A 16,899-nucleotide genomic window follows, 5' to 3' on the forward strand; every position below is an offset into this window, starting at 1 on the left:
TGATGTAGGGAAGGCAGCCCAGCCCCACAAAGCTGGCACGGTGAGCCCAGAGCCAGCAGCTCCCACAGGCACTGCTCAACGGGAGCGGCACTGCCTCAGGGTCAGACAGGCTGAGGGTGGCAAGGAGCAGTGCTGGCCTGCCCGCTGCACTGCTGACACTGCACTTCTCCCAGCGTCGGGCACAGCGGGGTGAGGGATGGCCCCGGGGAGCATCGCTGCCGTGGGGGATCGGCACTCACACCCCGCTGCGGCTGCTGGCTGCTGCCAGCGAATTTGCATGCTGTGCCAGCTGGTTCACCTCCCAAGGGTGACACAGCCCTACTATAGGGCAGGGTGGGTCCTTGGTGTGGGGGGACACTGGGGTTCTTCGGCAGCTCTGCCATAGGGCATGGCTTGTTTGAGGGCTGCTTCGGCTTCTGGCAGAGGCACAGGAACCGGGGCCGGTGCTGGTGATAAGAGTGGTTGATACGCTGGTATGCAGCAAAAACAAAGTCCCCTTGTTGTTTCCTGACTGCAGCAGGTTTCTGAAAGTTAAAACTAATCTTGTCTGCTTTATCGTGCCATCACTGCAGAGTGTAACCTTGAGTTTAGAGTAATTGCAGTACTAATTACTCATTCGGAGGGTTCAAAATTACTCATTCGGAGCGTTAGTGCTGGTAAGCAGGACATTGCTGGTTATTGCTGCTCAGTCTCAGCCCAACTGCTTAAAAATGAGGCACAAAATTACCTGCTCAGCTGCGTTGGAGCGGTGCTGGGGTTGGTCTGTGTCCTTCTCTGCATGGTCCCAGTGTGGATGATGCAGCATCAACGTGTTGGTGCCAACCCCAGTGCAAGGACCAGTGGCCATAGTGGGTGTTTGAGGTGGCAGATATCCCAGTAAGAGCCGTTCCATTTCTGCTGCACATGCTGTGGGGTGAGGTCAGGTGTCGCACGGTTTCCATGTGCGCTGTGCTATCAGATGGACGTGATAACACAAACCTGAGCAGCCGGGCTGCGCCGAGAGCAGAGCTGAGATTTACACCGTGCAGTGATTCACGCTGCGAGAGGCTTGGAAACAAAGAATTCCCCTCTGGGGGAAACACTGGTGCTCAGGCTCTTTAAACGTGGAATTAAAGCGGGATGATTCAGCGCCGGGTGCCGTAAGCAGCAGTGGGAGCAGCCCCGGTTCATCCCATCCCCAGCACAGCTTCCACTGCTCGGGGTGAGCGTGGCGGGGCCGGGGGCATTGGCACCCTGCACTGAGGATGGGGCTGCTTGCCAGGCTTGGGAGATTGCTCCCTGCTGGGGTAACGTGCGTGTCAGGAATCGGCCCCACAGGAGACGGGATGGGGCTGGGGATGAAACCAGGCACTGGCTTCAAAGGAGCGGGGCGGGGAGTGCCGGAGGGCTGTCTGCCTGCTAACAGCACCTGGCTGAGGGAGGTCACCCCCCTGTGCTGGGAGCCCTGCGGGGCTGTGGGGATGGTGGCACCGGGTGGGGGCATGGTCACAGGGAGGTGATCCAGTGGCTGTTTTGTGCAGGGTTCGCCGGGCAGAACTGTGAAGAGAACATTGACGACTGTCCAGGGAACAACTGCAGGAATGGGGGCACCTGCGTGGATGGCGTCAACACCTACAACTGCCAGTGCCCGCCCGAGTGGACAGGTAGGGCTGGGGGGACATGTCCTGCCCAGAGGAGGCATAGCTGGGTGGGCAGAGCATGGATACGCCCATCTGTGCACAAGGAATTGATGGTACCCTGTTCCCCCATAGGTCAGTACTGCACTGAGGACGTGGATGAGTGCCAGCTGATGCCCAATGCCTGCCAGAACGGGGGCACCTGCCACAACAACCACGGTGGCTACAACTGCGTCTGTGTCAATGGCTGGACGGGGGAGGATTGCAGTGAGAACATTGACGATTGTGCCATGGCTGCCTGCTTCCAGGGGGCCACCTGCCACGACCGGGTGGCTTCCTTCTACTGCGAGTGTCCCCATGGGCGCACAGGTGAGGCCCCACCTTGTGCTGGTTGCAGCTCTTTGTGTGTCCCCCTTCCCTCCCAGTGTTTCCATGCATGGTGAGCTGTGTGCCCAGCACTGTGCTGTTCCCCACAGGGTTGCTGTGCCACCTGGATGATGCCTGCATCAGCAACCCCTGCAACGAGGGCTCCAACTGTGATACCAACCCCGTCAATGGCAAAGCCATCTGCACGTGTCCTTCGGGGTACATGGGGCCAGCGTGCAACCAGGATGTGGATGAGTGCTCACTGGGTGAGTGTTGTGTCCTGGCACTAAGCAGCTTGTGCAGCACAGGAGGGAGAAGAATCTTATAGGCAGCGTTTGTGTCTTGCAGGAGCCAACCCCTGTGAGCACGCAGGGAAATGCATCAACACCCAGGGCTCCTTCCAGTGCCAGTGTCTGCAGGGCTACTCGGGTCCCCGCTGTGAGATCGATGTCAACGAGTGTCTCTCCAACCCCTGCCAGAACGATGCCACCTGCCTGGACCAGATTGGAGAGTTCCAGTGCATCTGCATGCCTGGTGGGTGTGCACACTGTGCCCTGATGTTGGGTATGGGCAGGAAGGGCTTTGTTTGCCCATGAGAATGGATTTGGGCTGGTAGCTATGAGCGGCTGCTGTGCCTGGCGCTAGCACCAAAAGCCTGTGCAGAGATGGGCTCTGGGAGAGGGAGCTGGGCACCACCAGCCCTCTGTGCTCTTCCTCTTGCTGGCTTGGGATGTGAAATCCATGGTGGATGCTCCATCAGCTGGAGCGTGGCTGCTGGGCTGTCCTCATAAAGGCCAAACATCTGCTTGGTGCCACCTGCAATGCTGCATGCTGGTTCCATGGCACCAAGCTGACGGGGTGCTGGGTCTGTCTGCAGGATACGAGGGCGTCTACTGTGAAATCAACACAGATGAATGTGCCAGCAGCCCCTGCCTGCACAATGGCAACTGCCTGGATAAGATCAACGAGTTCCACTGCGAGTGCCCCACTGGTATGTGGCATCCCTTCTCTGTATCCCTTACAGCATCCCTGGTACTGGGTGCCTACCCGGGCAGAGCAGAGCCCAACAGTTAGCTCCATCTATTGCAGAGCTGCAGCCCTTGCAGCAGTGTGGGATGCTCAGAGCAAAACTGCCATGAGTGGCATCCCCATACGTGGTGCAGAGCAGCCACTTTTGGGATGTTTTTGCCATTCCAGTGATGGGTTGAGCCCCATTGCTGCACCAGCCCATGGGAGAGGGGAAGGTGGATTAAAGCCCTCGGCTTTGCACTTGAAAAGGCCCCTCTTTGGGAAGGAGGGCTGGGGGCTGGGGGGGGGGGGGGGGCTTGCCAGCCACTTTGAATGCTGTGTCAAAGTCACGGGGTGGAGCGGAGAATGGGGAGACGGTTAATCTGTGAAAGGAGGTTTTGAAGTTCAGAGACTTTGCTCCTCTAGAGATGTAAATAAGATGCTCTCAATGGCGGGTCGCAGCCTCGCATTCAGGGCCCTGCACAGCCATCCCCATGGAAACCTGGCGCCCCGGCTGGGACGTGGGGGGCCCTGCAGGACCTGTGGGCGGTGGGGAGGGGGTGCTCCAGCCATTGGCAGCGCTGTGACGTCTGCCTCTCTTTCAGGGTTCAATGGGCACCTGTGCCAGTTCGACATCGATGAGTGCGCCAGCACCCCCTGCAAGAATGGGGCCAAGTGCATAGATGGCCCCAACACCTACAGCTGCGAGTGCACCGAAGGTGAGGTCCCCATGTCCTGTGGGGCAGGACTGAGTCACCTTCTGCCCCGTGAAGTGTCATAAAATCACATCAATGAGTTATTAGCAAGGGAAGTGCCAGTCTTCCCCAAACTCACCCCAGATGCCCGCTTACAGCCAGCCCTGTAATGAGCCCGGTGCTAACGAGGTGTGGCCCTTCAGCGCCCATCCCACTGCACTCCCCAGCAGCAATGGGGAAGGAAGGAAGGAAGGAATAAAGCTGCCTCTATGGGGATGCAAGGTGCAGGGCTGCGGGGGCTCAACGCACCGAAACCCAAGGAGTGACTGCACAGAATGATGACTTGAGCCCTGGTGGCAAACAGTGGCTCTTTTGTGGAGCAGCTCCCGCCAGAAATCTTCCAGCTGAATGGCCTCTAATTAGTGTCTTGCTAATGCCAAGCCCCGATGAAAAGCTGCTATGTGGGCTTGGCGGGGTCTAGTCAAAGCTGTACTTTGTCTTCAGCTCTCCACCCCCAGCCCATTGGGGAGGGAGCTGGCCGGGAGAATAGGATCTGCTGGGGAGGGGGTGATTATTCGGGGGTGCATGCGGCCACCCCCCCCCCCCCCAGGACAAGATGTGAGTGAGTGCGGGGCCCCACTCCTGAGCTGAGGCAGCTTAATGCAGATCATTGTGAGCCCCGGGACAAAGCCTGCAAGCTGGGCACTGAAAGGCCCCGTGGCTGGGGGGGGCTCCACTGCCCTGTGCCCTGCACTTGGGGGGGTCCTGCTGCACTGGTGTGACTGATGGAGTGGGTGGGTGCTGCCACATGCCCAGCTCAGGTGGACAGGAACATCTCATGTCATGACGTGACGTCCCCTATTCACCCCAACATCGTCCATCTGCCCCCCCAGCATGCTCCATCCTCACCGTGTGTTTCCAATGGCTCCAGGTTTCTCAGGTGTACACTGTGAGATTGACATTGATGAGTGCAACCCTGACCCGTGCCACTATGGGACCTGCAAGGACAGCATCGCTGCCTTCACCTGCATCTGCCAGCCCGGCTACACGGGCCACCGCTGCGACATCAACATCAATGAGTGCCAGAGCCAGCCCTGCAGAAACGGGGGGACCTGCCAGGACAGGGACAACGCCTACAACTGTCTGTGCCTCAAGGGGACCACAGGTAAGCAAGGGGAGCACCCGGGGCGGTGGTGCCAGCAAGGCACCCAGCTTGTCCTGGGATGGATTGATGTGCTGGGAGGGCACTGCCAGCAGCTGCCCTGGTTTTGGGGATGGCCCCGTGGGGGGGGTGTCCTCAACCAGGGCGAGTTTTCCCAGTTTAGCACCCGCACCCCAGCTGGAAGCTGTCTGCGGGGGAGGCTTTGTTGTGGTGCAGGAGCAGCGCCCGTGGGGTTTGTTGTGCATCGTCAGCAGGGCTGGGGGCACCCTGCTAACACCCCCGCTTTCCTCTTCAAGGGACCAACTGCGAGATCAACCTGGATGACTGTGCCAGCAACCCCTGCGACTATGGCAAGTGCATCGACAAGATCAACGGCTACGAGTGCACCTGTGAGCCAGGGTACACAGGTGAGAGTGGGGCAGTGTGAGCAGATGGGGGGGCCGCGGTCGTGGGGAGGCTCTGCCCCCGCCTTGGGCACCCAGCAGGGCTGCCACCCCAGCCCAGCACCTCCCGCTTGTCTGAGCGGGCGATTCCAGCTGGAGTCAAAATCAAAGGCGTTCCAGTGCCAGGAATCTGACTCCCATTGCATCCACTCCCATGGGTATCGGGTTGCTGCCTTGTCTAACTGGTTTGTTTGATCAATGCTGCAAAAAGCAAAGAGCTTTGATAGCAGCAGACCCCGCCGGCTCCCCGCTCACGGCAGTGAGGGCTGCGGGGCCACGCGGCTCTTTGTGCTCCTCCTTGCCAGGAGCCTTCCATAAAGCCTTCCTTTGTCAGCCTCAGCAGGTAGGGTTACAGGCTGAAATTGGCTCCCTCTGATAGTCCCTCCTGAACCACAGGAGCCCACAGCAAGGCCCCCTCCTGACTGCATTGATTTCCCCTCCCAATTTCACTGAATTAAGCCAGGAGGGCAGTGCAGCAGTGTGAACTCTCCTTACCCCAGAGGCGGGCCTGGCACACGTGTGTGCCTAGAGATCTGAGCTTGCAGTATCTGAAGGACTCTACGTGTCCCCAGGAGGCCATGCACCCTTAGTGTCCCTGCTAGAACTGACACTTTGCTGCTCACCTCTTCCCCAGGGCGCATGTGCAACATCAACATCGATGAGTGTGCCAGCAACCCATGCCACAACGGGGGCACGTGCAAGGATGGCATCAACGGCTTCACCTGCATCTGCCCCGAGGGCTTCCACGACCCCAAGTGCCTGTCTGAAGTGAATGAGTGCAACAGCAACCCCTGCATCCACGGGAGGTGCCACGACGGGCTGAACGGGTAGGCTGGGGCACAGCACTGCTTGCACCAAAGCACGGTCAGGTGGCACCAAAGCCTCTGCTTTATCCTCTTGTTTTTCCCCAAAGTTACCGCTGTGACTGTGACCCGGGCTGGAGCGGGACAAATTGCGACATCAACAATAATGAGTGTGAATCCAACCCCTGCATGAATGGTGGCACCTGCAAGGATATGACCAGCGGTTACATCTGTACCTGCAGGGAGGGGTTCAGCGGTAAGGATGTGGCTGAGGACACTGCCCTGTGCCGGGGGCTGGGTGGGAGCTCCAGAAGGATTTCGCCATTGAGCAGAGGTGTCACTGGAGGCACGATGGAGATTCCTACTTCAGGAGGGAGTTGAGGACCTTTGCTAGTCTGTGGTCCCATGGCTTCAGCTGACAGCAGGAGGTTCTCTATGCGTCTGACTCCGCCCCACCCTGTTTTTAAAGCTCTGTTTCCTTTTTTCTAACCCAGGACCCAACTGCCAGACCAATATCAATGAATGTGCCTCCAACCCCTGCCTGAACCAAGGCACGTGCATCGACGACGTGGCCGGCTACACCTGCAACTGTCTCCTGCCCTACACAGGTGAGGGGGCAGGAGCCCCTCAGCCCTCCCATAAGGCTGCAGACAGGTCCCTCTGCTCCCAGGTCTTCCCCTGTGCTACAGCACAGCTGGAGGAAACTGAGAGGCTCACTGAGGAACAGCTGGTGTCTTCCTCCACTGGAGAGGGCAGAGGCACTGGGAACCCACCCCACTGCAATAGGGGCCTTGTTGGTTCTCCCACCGTGGTGCCCAGGGTTGGAAAAAGCAGTTTGAGGCTGCGGGGCCGGGCAATTCTGCTGAGCTGATTCCTGTTTGCCATCCTCTCACTTCCGCTCGCACAGAGCAGCAGCCAGAGCACAATAGCAGGAAGCCATGAGCTGTTTCCTGCCTTCGGCAGTGGCCATAGAAACCCCTGGGGGGGAGGGATGAGGATAGGGCAGGAGCGGAGGGGAAGGCTCTGGAAAATAGCAAAGGGCAGTTCAGGAGATACTGGCTGACAGGGAAGATAAGGGTTAGGAGGGAACGTGTCCCTTGACTGGATGTAAACAGGAAAAGCAACGGAGAGGGAGGGGGGAAAAGACACCCTGAGCAGCACTTCCCGTCCAGAGGAAATGTGCAGCCATTTAACGAGGCCCAGATTGCAGGAGTTTAAAGATTTGTGGGGCCAGGGGTCATGGAGATGGAGGAGAGGGCTGTGGATTAGATGGGCAGCCCAGGCCCTGCAGGAAGCAGGCTGAGGGCAGGTGGAGGCTGCGTAGTCACCACTGTCCCTTGGGAGGTGGTCAGTGGGCACCTGTCCCTGTGTAGGAGCCACCTGTGAGGACGTACTGGCCCCCTGTGCTGGCGGCCCCTGCAAGAATGGAGGCGAGTGCCGGGAGTCGGAGGACTACAAGAGGTTCTCATGCAGCTGCCCACCCGGCTGGCAAGGTGAGCCTGCTCTGCCAAGTGGGTCTGGGGCACAGCAACCAGCCCTGGTGCTTCTGCCAGTGCCCCCCAGCTCACGTGGTTCCCATCCCGCTGTCCCGCAGGTCAGACGTGTGAGATTGACATCAATGAGTGTGTGAAGAGCCCCTGCCGCAATGGGGCCACGTGCCAGAACACCAACGGGAGCTACCGCTGCTTGTGCCGGGTGGGCTTCGCAGGCCGCAACTGTGACACCGACATTGATGACTGCCAGCCCAGTAAGAACCAGGGGCACCTGGGGCTGTGTGGGGTCTCTAGGGATGGATCAGCCTCCCCGTGCTCAGAAAGCTGTGTCTCTGTGTGGGTCCAGGCCTGTTGGGCTTTGGGAATGTCCCAGCCCCATCCCTGTGAGGCTGCGTCAATCTAGGCCAGGTGGTGGCTGGCAGGAAGGAGGCTGGGGGGGACGGTGACGTGCAGGCAGTGAGCAAGTGTGTCCCATGTGCCTTGTGCTTTCCCAGCTGGGGCTGGGCTGGCCTCTGTCCCATCCCTCTGTGTGTGGGATAACACCAGGGCTGGACCCATTGCACCTAATGCATGTGTGCCCCATTTCCAGATCCATGCCACAATGGTGGCTCCTGCTCGGATGGCATTGGCACGTTCTTCTGTGAGTGCCTGGCTGGCTTCCGTGGGCTCAAGTGTGAGGAGGACATCAATGAGTGTGCCAGCAACCCCTGCAAGAACGGGGCCAACTGCACTGACTGTGTCAACAGCTACACCTGCACCTGCCCCTCTGGCTTCAGTGGCATCCATTGTGAGAACAACACGCCGGACTGCACTGAGAGGTACTGCCAGTGTGGGATTGGGGTCCCTGCATGGGTTTGGAGGGGTTTCGGGGCTGGCATCCAGTACCAAGAGTGTCAGCCCTTGGGGGTGACTCATGAGGATGTGGTGTTTGTGCTCCCAGCTCCTGCTTCAATGGGGGGACCTGCGTGGATGGCATCAATACCTTCACTTGCCTCTGTCCATCCGGCTTCACGGGCAGCTACTGTGAGCACAACATCAACGAGTGTGACTCCAAGCCCTGCCTGAACGGGGGCACGTGTCAGGACAGCTACGGGACGTACAAGTGCACCTGTCCCCAGGGATACACTGGGCTCAACTGCCAGGTAGTGAGAAGATTCCAGGGGTCCCCGTATGCAGGGATGGGGCTTCATCCTACAGAAGCTGTTCTGGGCCTGATCTCCCCCCTTGCTTTCCCTGCACAGAACTTGGTGCGCTGGTGTGACTCCTCACCCTGCAAAAATGGGGGCAAGTGCTGGCAAACCAACAATCTGTACCGCTGCGAGTGCAACAGCGGCTGGACTGGGCTCTACTGCGATGTCCCCAGTGTCTCCTGCGAGGTGGCTGCAAAGCAGCAAGGTACATCCCTGCCATCATTCCCTGTGCACGGCCTGGGGTTCCCCAGGTCTCCCAAGGATTAATGTCACTGTGTTGGGATGAGCTGTTTCTCTGGGTGTCACTGAGATCTTGCTGCTCTCCCTGGCAGGTATCGACGTCGCTCATCTTTGCAGGAATTCAGGGCTGTGTGTGGACAGTGGCAACACTCACTTCTGCCGCTGCCAGGCCGGCTACACCGGCAGCTACTGCGAGGAGCAGGTGGATGAGTGCTCCCCAAACCCCTGCCAGAACGGAGCCACCTGCACGGATTACCTTGGGGGCTACTCCTGTGAGGTGAGAGCTGCTCTCGTGTTGGGCTCTTTCTGAGGGTAGTGGTAACTCAGGTGGATTGGGAATAGATCAGGTGTTTGTATGTCCTGTGCACCGTGCAGCAGCTGGGTGAAGGTCTCTGACAGCTCTCCTCTCCTCACAGTGCGTGGCTGGTTATCATGGAGTTAATTGCTCAGAGGAGATCAATGAGTGCTTGTCCCACCCATGCCAGAATGGAGGAACCTGCATCGATCTCATCAATACCTACAAATGCTCCTGCCCCAGAGGAACTCAAGGTAAATTAATTCCCAAGGCTGGGGCATTAGCGGGTGGAATGCAGATATCCTTGGTATCTGCTCATTAGCTGCTCGGGCTTGCAGAAGCAAATGCAGCAGTAGCGGATTGCGTGTGCTGGCGGGCTCAGCCATCAAGGCCACGTGGCCTTGGGCACGAGCTGCATGGGCTGCGTGCTTCCCACTGAGCGGTGGCTCAGACTGCCATTGAGTTGGTCAGGCTCAGCCCCTTCACAGGGAAGGTTCGCACGAGGGACCTCCAAGCCCCCCGATACTGTTTGATGAGCTGTGTGGGTTGTTCCCCCATTTCTCTTAGGGGTGCACTGTGAGATCAATGTGGATGACTGCAGCCCTTTCTTTGATCCCGTCACCCTGGGGCCCAAGTGCTTTAACAATGGCAAGTGCACGGATCGGGTAGGTGGCTACAGCTGCATCTGCCCCCCTGGCTTTGTAGGGGAGCGCTGCGAGGGAGACGTCAACGAGTGCCTCTCCAACCCCTGCGACGCGCGCGGCACCCAGAACTGCGTGCAGCGGGTCAATGACTACAAATGCGAGTGCCGGCCCGGCTATGCAGGTGAGCACAGCTGCCTGCAGTGCAACCTGAGCATCTCACGTTGCCCTGCGTTGCTCCTCACACCTTCCTGTCCCTCTGCAGGGCGTCGCTGTGACACTGTGGTGGATGGCTGCAAGGGCAAACCCTGCAGGAATGGGGGAACGTGCGCTGTGGCCAGCAACACAGGCCGTGGCTTCATCTGCAAGTGCCCCCCGGTAGGTTCCCACTGTGCTTCTGCTTGGAGCGTGGGGAAATCAGCCCCTTCCATTGGGAGGAGAATCCATGCATCCAAGCCTGCTGTGTCAGGGAGGAATGGCACTGCCGGTGTGACCCCTGGCTCTGGGGCAGGCTCCTTTCTACCTGCCTGATGGTTTGTGCCATGTAAAGCTGGGGACAGGCAGAGATGGAGGAGAGTTCCCTTTGATTTCAGGGGGATGCTCCGATGGGGTTTGTGCTGTAGGTGATTTTGCCCATCACTAGTTTCACAGGTTGCACCACAGCTGTGCCCTGAGATCTGATTCACCACATTCGGGCTGAGTTTCCCAGCATGCACACATGTATATAACAGGACATAGGTCATAATGACTGATCCCTCCGTGCTGTCCCCTCCCCAGGGCTTTGTGGGTGCTACCTGTGAGAACGACTCCCACACCTGTGGGACCCTGCACTGCCTGAATGGTGGCACCTGCATCTCCATGCACAAGAGCTCCAAGTGTGTGTGTGCAGCTGCCTTCACGGGCCCTGAGTGCCAATACCCGGCCAGCAGCCCCTGCATCTCCAACCCCTGCTACAACGGGGGCACCTGCGAGTTCCTCAGCGATGCCTCCCCTTATTACCACTGCAACTGCCCCGCCAACTTCAACGGCCTCAACTGCCACATCCTCGACTTTGATTTCCAAGGAGGTTTCGGGCAAGATATCATCCCACCCAAAATTGAGGAGAAGTGTGAGATTGCCGTTTGTGCGAGCTATGCTGGCAATAAGATCTGTGATGGGAAGTGCAACAACCACGCCTGCGGCTGGGATGGCGGTGACTGCTCGCTCAATTTCAATGACCCCTGGAAGAACTGCTCACAGTCCCTGCAGTGTTGGAAGTACTTCAACGATGGCAAGTGTGACTCGCAGTGCAACAACGCGGGCTGCCTGTATGATGGCTTTGACTGCCAGAAGTACGAGGGGCAGTGCAAGTAAGTGGCTCTTGGTCCTCTCGCTTTAAAGCCGTGAGTGCTGCAGTCTTTAGGTTGTGTCTTCATTCCCTTCTCCTGCATGTAGGGCTGCACCTTGAGTCCCCATAGTTCCCCCTGGTTATATAGAGTTCTGTGCACACTTGGTAGCTCTCTCTGCTTGGCTTCACTGCCTTGACCTGCAGCATGTGGATTTTGCAGCCAGCAGCAGTGGCACAGTGAGGTTCAGTATGATGATGTGAGTGAGCATCCAGGCATGTGGCAGGTATTATCAGTGACAAGAGCAGGGACTTGCTCCCAGATTCCTGGACAGATTCTAATCTGAGGAACTATTTTGTGTCCTTGTGTCTTCTCTGAGTCTCAGCAATTTGTCCCTTGCATTTAAAATGTGACTTGTAATGTAACTCGTGGCACTTTTCCCTGTTTTCTGGCATCTAGACTTGACTTGGGACACAACAGCTGCTATCTTGCACCGCTTCCATGAGCACTTTGCAGTGCTGCATGGCACAATTGCCTTCCGTGTCAACCAGTCCCATGTCCATTAAGATAAATAATAATTACACAAAGGAGAGCTCTTTGGGAAGCACAACTGTTTTCTTAGCAATAATCATGGAACCATAAAATTGTTAAAGCTTGGCTACTAAGATCATCTAGTCCAACCACTGACCCATAGCACGCGCAGTGCCTGGTCTAATTCATTCCTCTGTCTTTCTTCCCTTCTGCCCAGCCCTCTGTATGACCAGTACTGTAAGGACCACTTCTCAGATGGTCACTGTGACCAGGGCTGCAATAACTTCGAGTGTGAGTGGGATGGGCTGGACTGTGCAAACAACATGCCTGAGAAGCTGGCGGATGGCACACTGGTGGTGGTGGTCCTCATCACCCCCGAGAACCTGAAGAACAATTCCTTCAACTTCCTGAGGGAGCTGAGCCGCGTGCTGCACACCAATGTAGTCTTCAAGAAGAACGCCAAGGGAGAGTACATGATCTTCCCATACTATGGCAATGAGGAGGAGCTGAAAAAGCACTACATCAAGAGGTCAACAGAGGATTGGGCAGATATGTCCAGTGCTGTTATCAATAAAGTGAAGAGCAGCCTCTACTCACGGGCTGGCAGGAGGCAGAAGAGAGAACTGGATCAGATGGACATCAGAGGGTAAGGGGACCAGCGGGTGCCTCTGTCACAGAGCAGGGTTGTTTTTGTGCATTGGTAATGATAACATGGAATCACAGAATCATTAAGACTGGGACAGCCCTCTCATATCCCCAGCCCCAGTCTGTCCCATCATGCCCCCTGACCGCATCTCTCAGTGCCATGTTCTGGATCACCTTCAGGGGTGGTGACTGCCCCACTTTGCTGGGCAGCTGTGCCAATGTATTACCACTCTTTTGGAGAAGAAATCTTTCCTAATCCCCAACCTGAAGCTTTGTACAGTGCTGCGGGGCTCCCACACTGGGTGTTGTTGGGCAGGGCTGGCCCAGCCGAGGTCTGCTTGCAGAAAGGCGTTGGGCTAAGCCTCAGGTTCTCCCTGGGAAATGCTTCCGAGAGCTTTGTTGTGAAACTCAATCACTGCAGACTGTGTTTGGAGCTCTTTTGTATAAACATATAGATCTGACCTTCCCTCTCTGTGGACTCAATCAAAAGTCAACGAAACCAAAGGAGTTTGAAGCAGTGAAACTGATGTGAAAGATCTTAAGGCTCCCAAACAGCCTTATTTACACATATTGTAGTGTCTGGGTAATTTCGGAGCATGGTGCAGCAGGTTCCCTTGCATTCCTGTAGATAAGGAGTCGGGCTTTGCAGTGTTCATGGAGGCAGATCCAGTAGACCACCAGTGTGAGCCCAGGGGGAAGAGATGAGATGGGCTCACACACCTCCTGCTGCCCAGTGCCCTGCAGGGTGATTGATGGTGGCCCCTCATTTCCCATTGACTCTTCTCTTGCAGTTCCATCGTCTACCTGGAAATTGACAACCGGCAGTGCATCCAATCATCCTCCCAGTGCTTCCAGAGTGCAACCGATGTGGCAGCCTTCCTGGGGGCCTTGGCCTCCCTGGGCAACTTGAACATTCCCTATAAAATAGAGGCCGTCAAGAGTAAGTGCAGCTGATGAGAGCCTGAATCTTCCCCACCTCATCATGCTCAGTTATCAGTCTGCTGGCTCAGGCGCCGCATTTGAGCACTGTCTAGTTTTAATAACCCTGCATCTTTTTGTTCCTTTCAATCTGTTTTTTCAACAGTACCAATAGTGTTTATGTTTGCTTATGCCAGGTTTAGTTCAAAATCATTATCACCATAAAAGTTAAAAAAAAAAAACACAACAAAAAAAAGGAGCCCAAGCAGCCCAACCAGCTCCAATCAATCAGTGACATGCGAGGAGTTGAAGTTTGTATCTCGAAAATCCCCCCTAAATCCTTTTGTCTTAACAGCTCAATGCGAGCGCAATGATTTGAAGTTTGCTAATCCTTTTCCTTAAAGGAGAAAAAAGTAAAGCTGTCTCCTGATGCAGGCTGCCTTGTGCAGCAGAGAATTTGCCGATAGTTTGCAATTCTGATTAATAGCGTATAAAATGACCTTATTTTGGGAGGGGGCTGATTTAGATCAGCCTTTGGGTCTCTTTATTAACTAATTTTGCTTCATTTCCACTCCGTCACTCGTTTGCTATGCAGCTTTCATGTCTCAGCATCTCTCTGTGCCCCACTGCTTTCCAGGTGAAACGGCGGAGCCCGCGAGGAACTCCCAGCTGTATCCTATGTATGTGGTGGTGGCTGCGCTGGTCTTGCTTGGTTTCATTGGAGTGGGAGTGCTGGTGTCCCGCAAGCGGCGTAGGGAGCATGGCCAGCTCTGGTTCCCAGAGGGCTTCAAAGTGACGGAGTCGAGCAAGAAGAAGCGCCGAGAGCCGCTTGGGGAAGATTCTGTTGGACTGAAGTGAGTAATGGGTTTGTTATCTGTTAGGCACAGCAGAGTGGGGCTGTTTGGAGGCTCTTGTGAACCATCCCGTTGGTTTTGTTCTCTAGGGCATCGTAGCGGAGTGGTGGGGAGGAGAGAAGTGGGGTTTTGTGTTGATCTGCATTGGGAAAAGCACACTTCACTTTGGAGGTTTTTTAATGCTTCTTGGTCCGTTTCCTCTTGGGAGAGTATAAAAGGCACCTTGAGGGTGAACGTCCTGAAAATTAGCCTTGTTGATTCTTCAGTGCGTGTATAAAGCACAGCCCATCACGTATCAGTCCCTGCGGAGGAACTAATTCTTGGCATGGTTTTATTTTCGAAGACCCCTCAAAAATGCATCTGACGGCACGCTGATGGACGACAACCAAAATGAGTGGGGTGATGAGGAGACCCTGGACACCAAGAAGTTCAGGGTAAGCTGCCTGCAGGATTCCCTTTCTGCACTGCAACAGCAGCTCTCTGGGCTGTGGCATGGAATGAACAGAGCTCCACGGGAAGCAGCACATAAGATGTCCCTTAGGACTTACTGAGGCTGCTTTCTAAACCTGCTAGCAATGCAAACACACCTGTGCAGCTTGCAGAATTTCCCACCTTGCAGCTCAGCTCCCCCATCCCACACTCAGCATTTGTTGTTGTCCCTCAGTTCGAGGAGCAAGCGATGCTGCCTGACACAGATGACCAGACGGACCACAGGCAATGGACTCAGCAGCACCTGGATGCTGCCGACCTCCGCATCTCCTCCATGGCCCCTACCCCACCACAGGGCGAGATCGATGCAGACTGCATGGATGTCAACGTACGAGGGCCAGGTAAGGCTCTTTGCTCATCTCAAATCCCCACTGCCTGTGGATGGGCAGTCCCAGAGCTCCCATCTCCATTTTTAATGCGCTGTCCCTGCCCTCTCAGCCACATGTCACAGTTACTTCTCACCCCATCTGCATGGCACAGTTCTGCATGACACAGTCTGCCAAATTCTGCTTTTAACAAGATCACTTTATTTAATCACAGAGAGGGAAATCAGAGGATACAGAAGAACTATTAAATCATCCCACTTCTCCCCTGCCCTTGGGTTGGAAGGGGCCTTAGAGATCACCCACCACATTTCACAGTCTTCTTTCCAATCTTTTGGCTATGTTAATAGTTGGTAGATGTTTAAATGCACATTTCAACATTAGGTCTTCCCCATCTCTCTGAAGCTGTCAGCTGAGATAATGAAAATAGCTAAGGCTGTGCTGTACCACACTGAAGTCTGTGCTGAGCAACCCTTCATATTGATCGCACCTTGCGTGTCAGTGTGCCAGCAAGCAGACGAAGCAGGAAAACCAGGGAGTGCTGTGATAGCCACGAAGGAATTTCACATCCATATCAGAGGAAGGATATTTGTGTTTGATGTGCAGAAGCAGTCAGGAGCTCAGTCTGTAGGCACCCCTGGGAATAAGCATCTATTGCAGACAGAGCATCTCGCCGAGCCGCCCGCGTTACGGGAAGGCAGCAAGCCTTTTCTCACTGATTTCCCCCATGATTTTCAGATGGCTTCACGCCCCTCATGATCGCCTCGTGCAGCGGAGGAGGGCTGGAGACTGGCAACAGCGAGGAGGAGGACGATGCTCCTGCGGTCATCTCAGATTTCATCTACCAAGGTGCCAGTTTGCACAACCAGACCGACCGCACTGGTGAGACCGCGCTGCATCTGGCTGCCCGCTACTCGCGCTCCGACGCTGCCAAACGCCTGTTGGAAGCCAGTGCTGATGCAAACATTCAGGATAACATGGGCAGGACCCCTCTGCACGCCGCTGTCTCTGCCGATGCCCAAGGAGTCTTCCAGGTAAAGGGTCCTTTCACCGCTGCTTTTGTGCTGAAAGCATTTGTCCTGCATCCTGGGTCATCGGTGCAGGTTGGATGGGACCCTACGCAGACTCATCCAGTGGGTGGCAACCAGCCCACAGCAGGACTTGGGGCTGGATGGGCTTTGAGGTCCCTTCCAACCCAACCATTATAGTGCTGTGACAGCCCCCAGGAGGGGCTTGCAAGCTCTGCGTGTCTCTGAGGTCTGTCCCACCTAACATCTGTGTTTCCTCTGACTGGGGCAGATCCTGATCAGGAACAGGGCGACTGATCTCGATGCCCGAATGCACGACGGGACAACTCCACTGATCCTGGCTGCTCGCTTGGCTGTGGAAGGAATGCTGGAGGACCTCATCAACTGCCATGCAGACGTCAACGCTGTGGATGATCTGGGTACAGTGGGAGGCTAAAGAAGAGGAGGGCTGCTTTACTAGTCCCCTTCCCACTCACTAATTCTTGCTGTTTCCTGGCCTTCCCCTGTAGGCAAGTCAGCACTGCACTGGGCAGCTGCTGTGAACAATGTCGAAGCCGCAGTCGTCCTCCTGAAGAATGGTGCCAATAAGGATATGCAGAACAATAAGGTATGGTCTTAGGGGTTGACCAGTGGGCAAGGGAAAGAAGTAATTGGGCACTGTATTAAAGGGCAGTTTGAGCCTGTAATACAACACTGCCTTGCACTGCGACTGTTGTTCTGCTGTGACTCCAGGTGTGGGATTTATTGATAAGGGTCATGCCGTATGCAGTGCTTGGTAAGGGATACAATGTGGTGCTGCCTGGAAGATGAGCAAGCACAGACCTAACTATATGT

At 55.9% G+C, this 16,899-nt stretch overlaps 1 protein-coding gene across 2 annotated transcripts in view; it reads left to right on the top strand.

Annotated features, from left to right (window-relative positions):
- Positions 1–16,899, top strand: part of NOTCH1 (notch receptor 1) — a 34,810-nt gene that overhangs the window by 14,543 nt on the left and 3,368 nt on the right. Inside the window, exons 5-33 of one of the 2 annotated variants that reach the window (XM_015878847.1) lie at positions 1,521–1,643; positions 1,752–1,985; positions 2,093–2,248; positions 2,331–2,516; positions 2,860–2,973; positions 3,596–3,709; positions 4,617–4,850; positions 5,144–5,254; positions 5,925–6,117; positions 6,204–6,349; positions 6,588–6,701; positions 7,467–7,586; positions 7,688–7,840; positions 8,176–8,404; positions 8,527–8,728; positions 8,828–8,981; positions 9,109–9,293; positions 9,433–9,565; positions 9,879–10,136; positions 10,218–10,330; positions 10,730–11,301; positions 12,026–12,454; positions 13,245–13,393; positions 14,009–14,225; positions 14,569–14,659; positions 14,890–15,055; positions 15,776–16,071; positions 16,337–16,484; positions 16,575–16,672. In XM_015878847.1, coding sequence (XP_015734333.1) covers positions 1,521–1,643; positions 1,752–1,985; positions 2,093–2,248; positions 2,331–2,516; positions 2,860–2,973; positions 3,596–3,709; positions 4,617–4,850; positions 5,144–5,254; positions 5,925–6,117; positions 6,204–6,349; positions 6,588–6,701; positions 7,467–7,586; positions 7,688–7,840; positions 8,176–8,404; positions 8,527–8,728; positions 8,828–8,981; positions 9,109–9,293; positions 9,433–9,565; positions 9,879–10,136; positions 10,218–10,330; positions 10,730–11,301; positions 12,026–12,454; positions 13,245–13,393; positions 14,009–14,225; positions 14,569–14,659; positions 14,890–15,055; positions 15,776–16,071; positions 16,337–16,484; positions 16,575–16,672 — 5,438 coding nt within the window. The remainder of the gene's footprint in view (positions 1–1,520; positions 1,644–1,751; positions 1,986–2,092; positions 2,249–2,330; positions 2,517–2,859; positions 2,974–3,595; positions 3,710–4,616; positions 4,851–5,143; positions 5,255–5,924; positions 6,118–6,203; positions 6,350–6,587; positions 6,702–7,466; positions 7,587–7,687; positions 7,841–8,175; positions 8,405–8,526; positions 8,729–8,827; positions 8,982–9,108; positions 9,294–9,432; positions 9,566–9,878; positions 10,137–10,217; positions 10,331–10,729; positions 11,302–12,025; positions 12,455–13,244; positions 13,394–14,008; positions 14,226–14,568; positions 14,660–14,889; positions 15,056–15,775; positions 16,072–16,336; positions 16,485–16,574; positions 16,673–16,899) is intronic. The other variant, XM_015878848.1, reaches the window with a different exon arrangement.

This window comes from Coturnix japonica, chromosome 17 (genome assembly GCF_001577835.2).
Source record: "Coturnix japonica isolate 7356 chromosome 17, Coturnix japonica 2.1, whole genome shotgun sequence".
Taxonomy (NCBI): domain Eukaryota; kingdom Metazoa; phylum Chordata; class Aves; order Galliformes; family Phasianidae; genus Coturnix; species Coturnix japonica.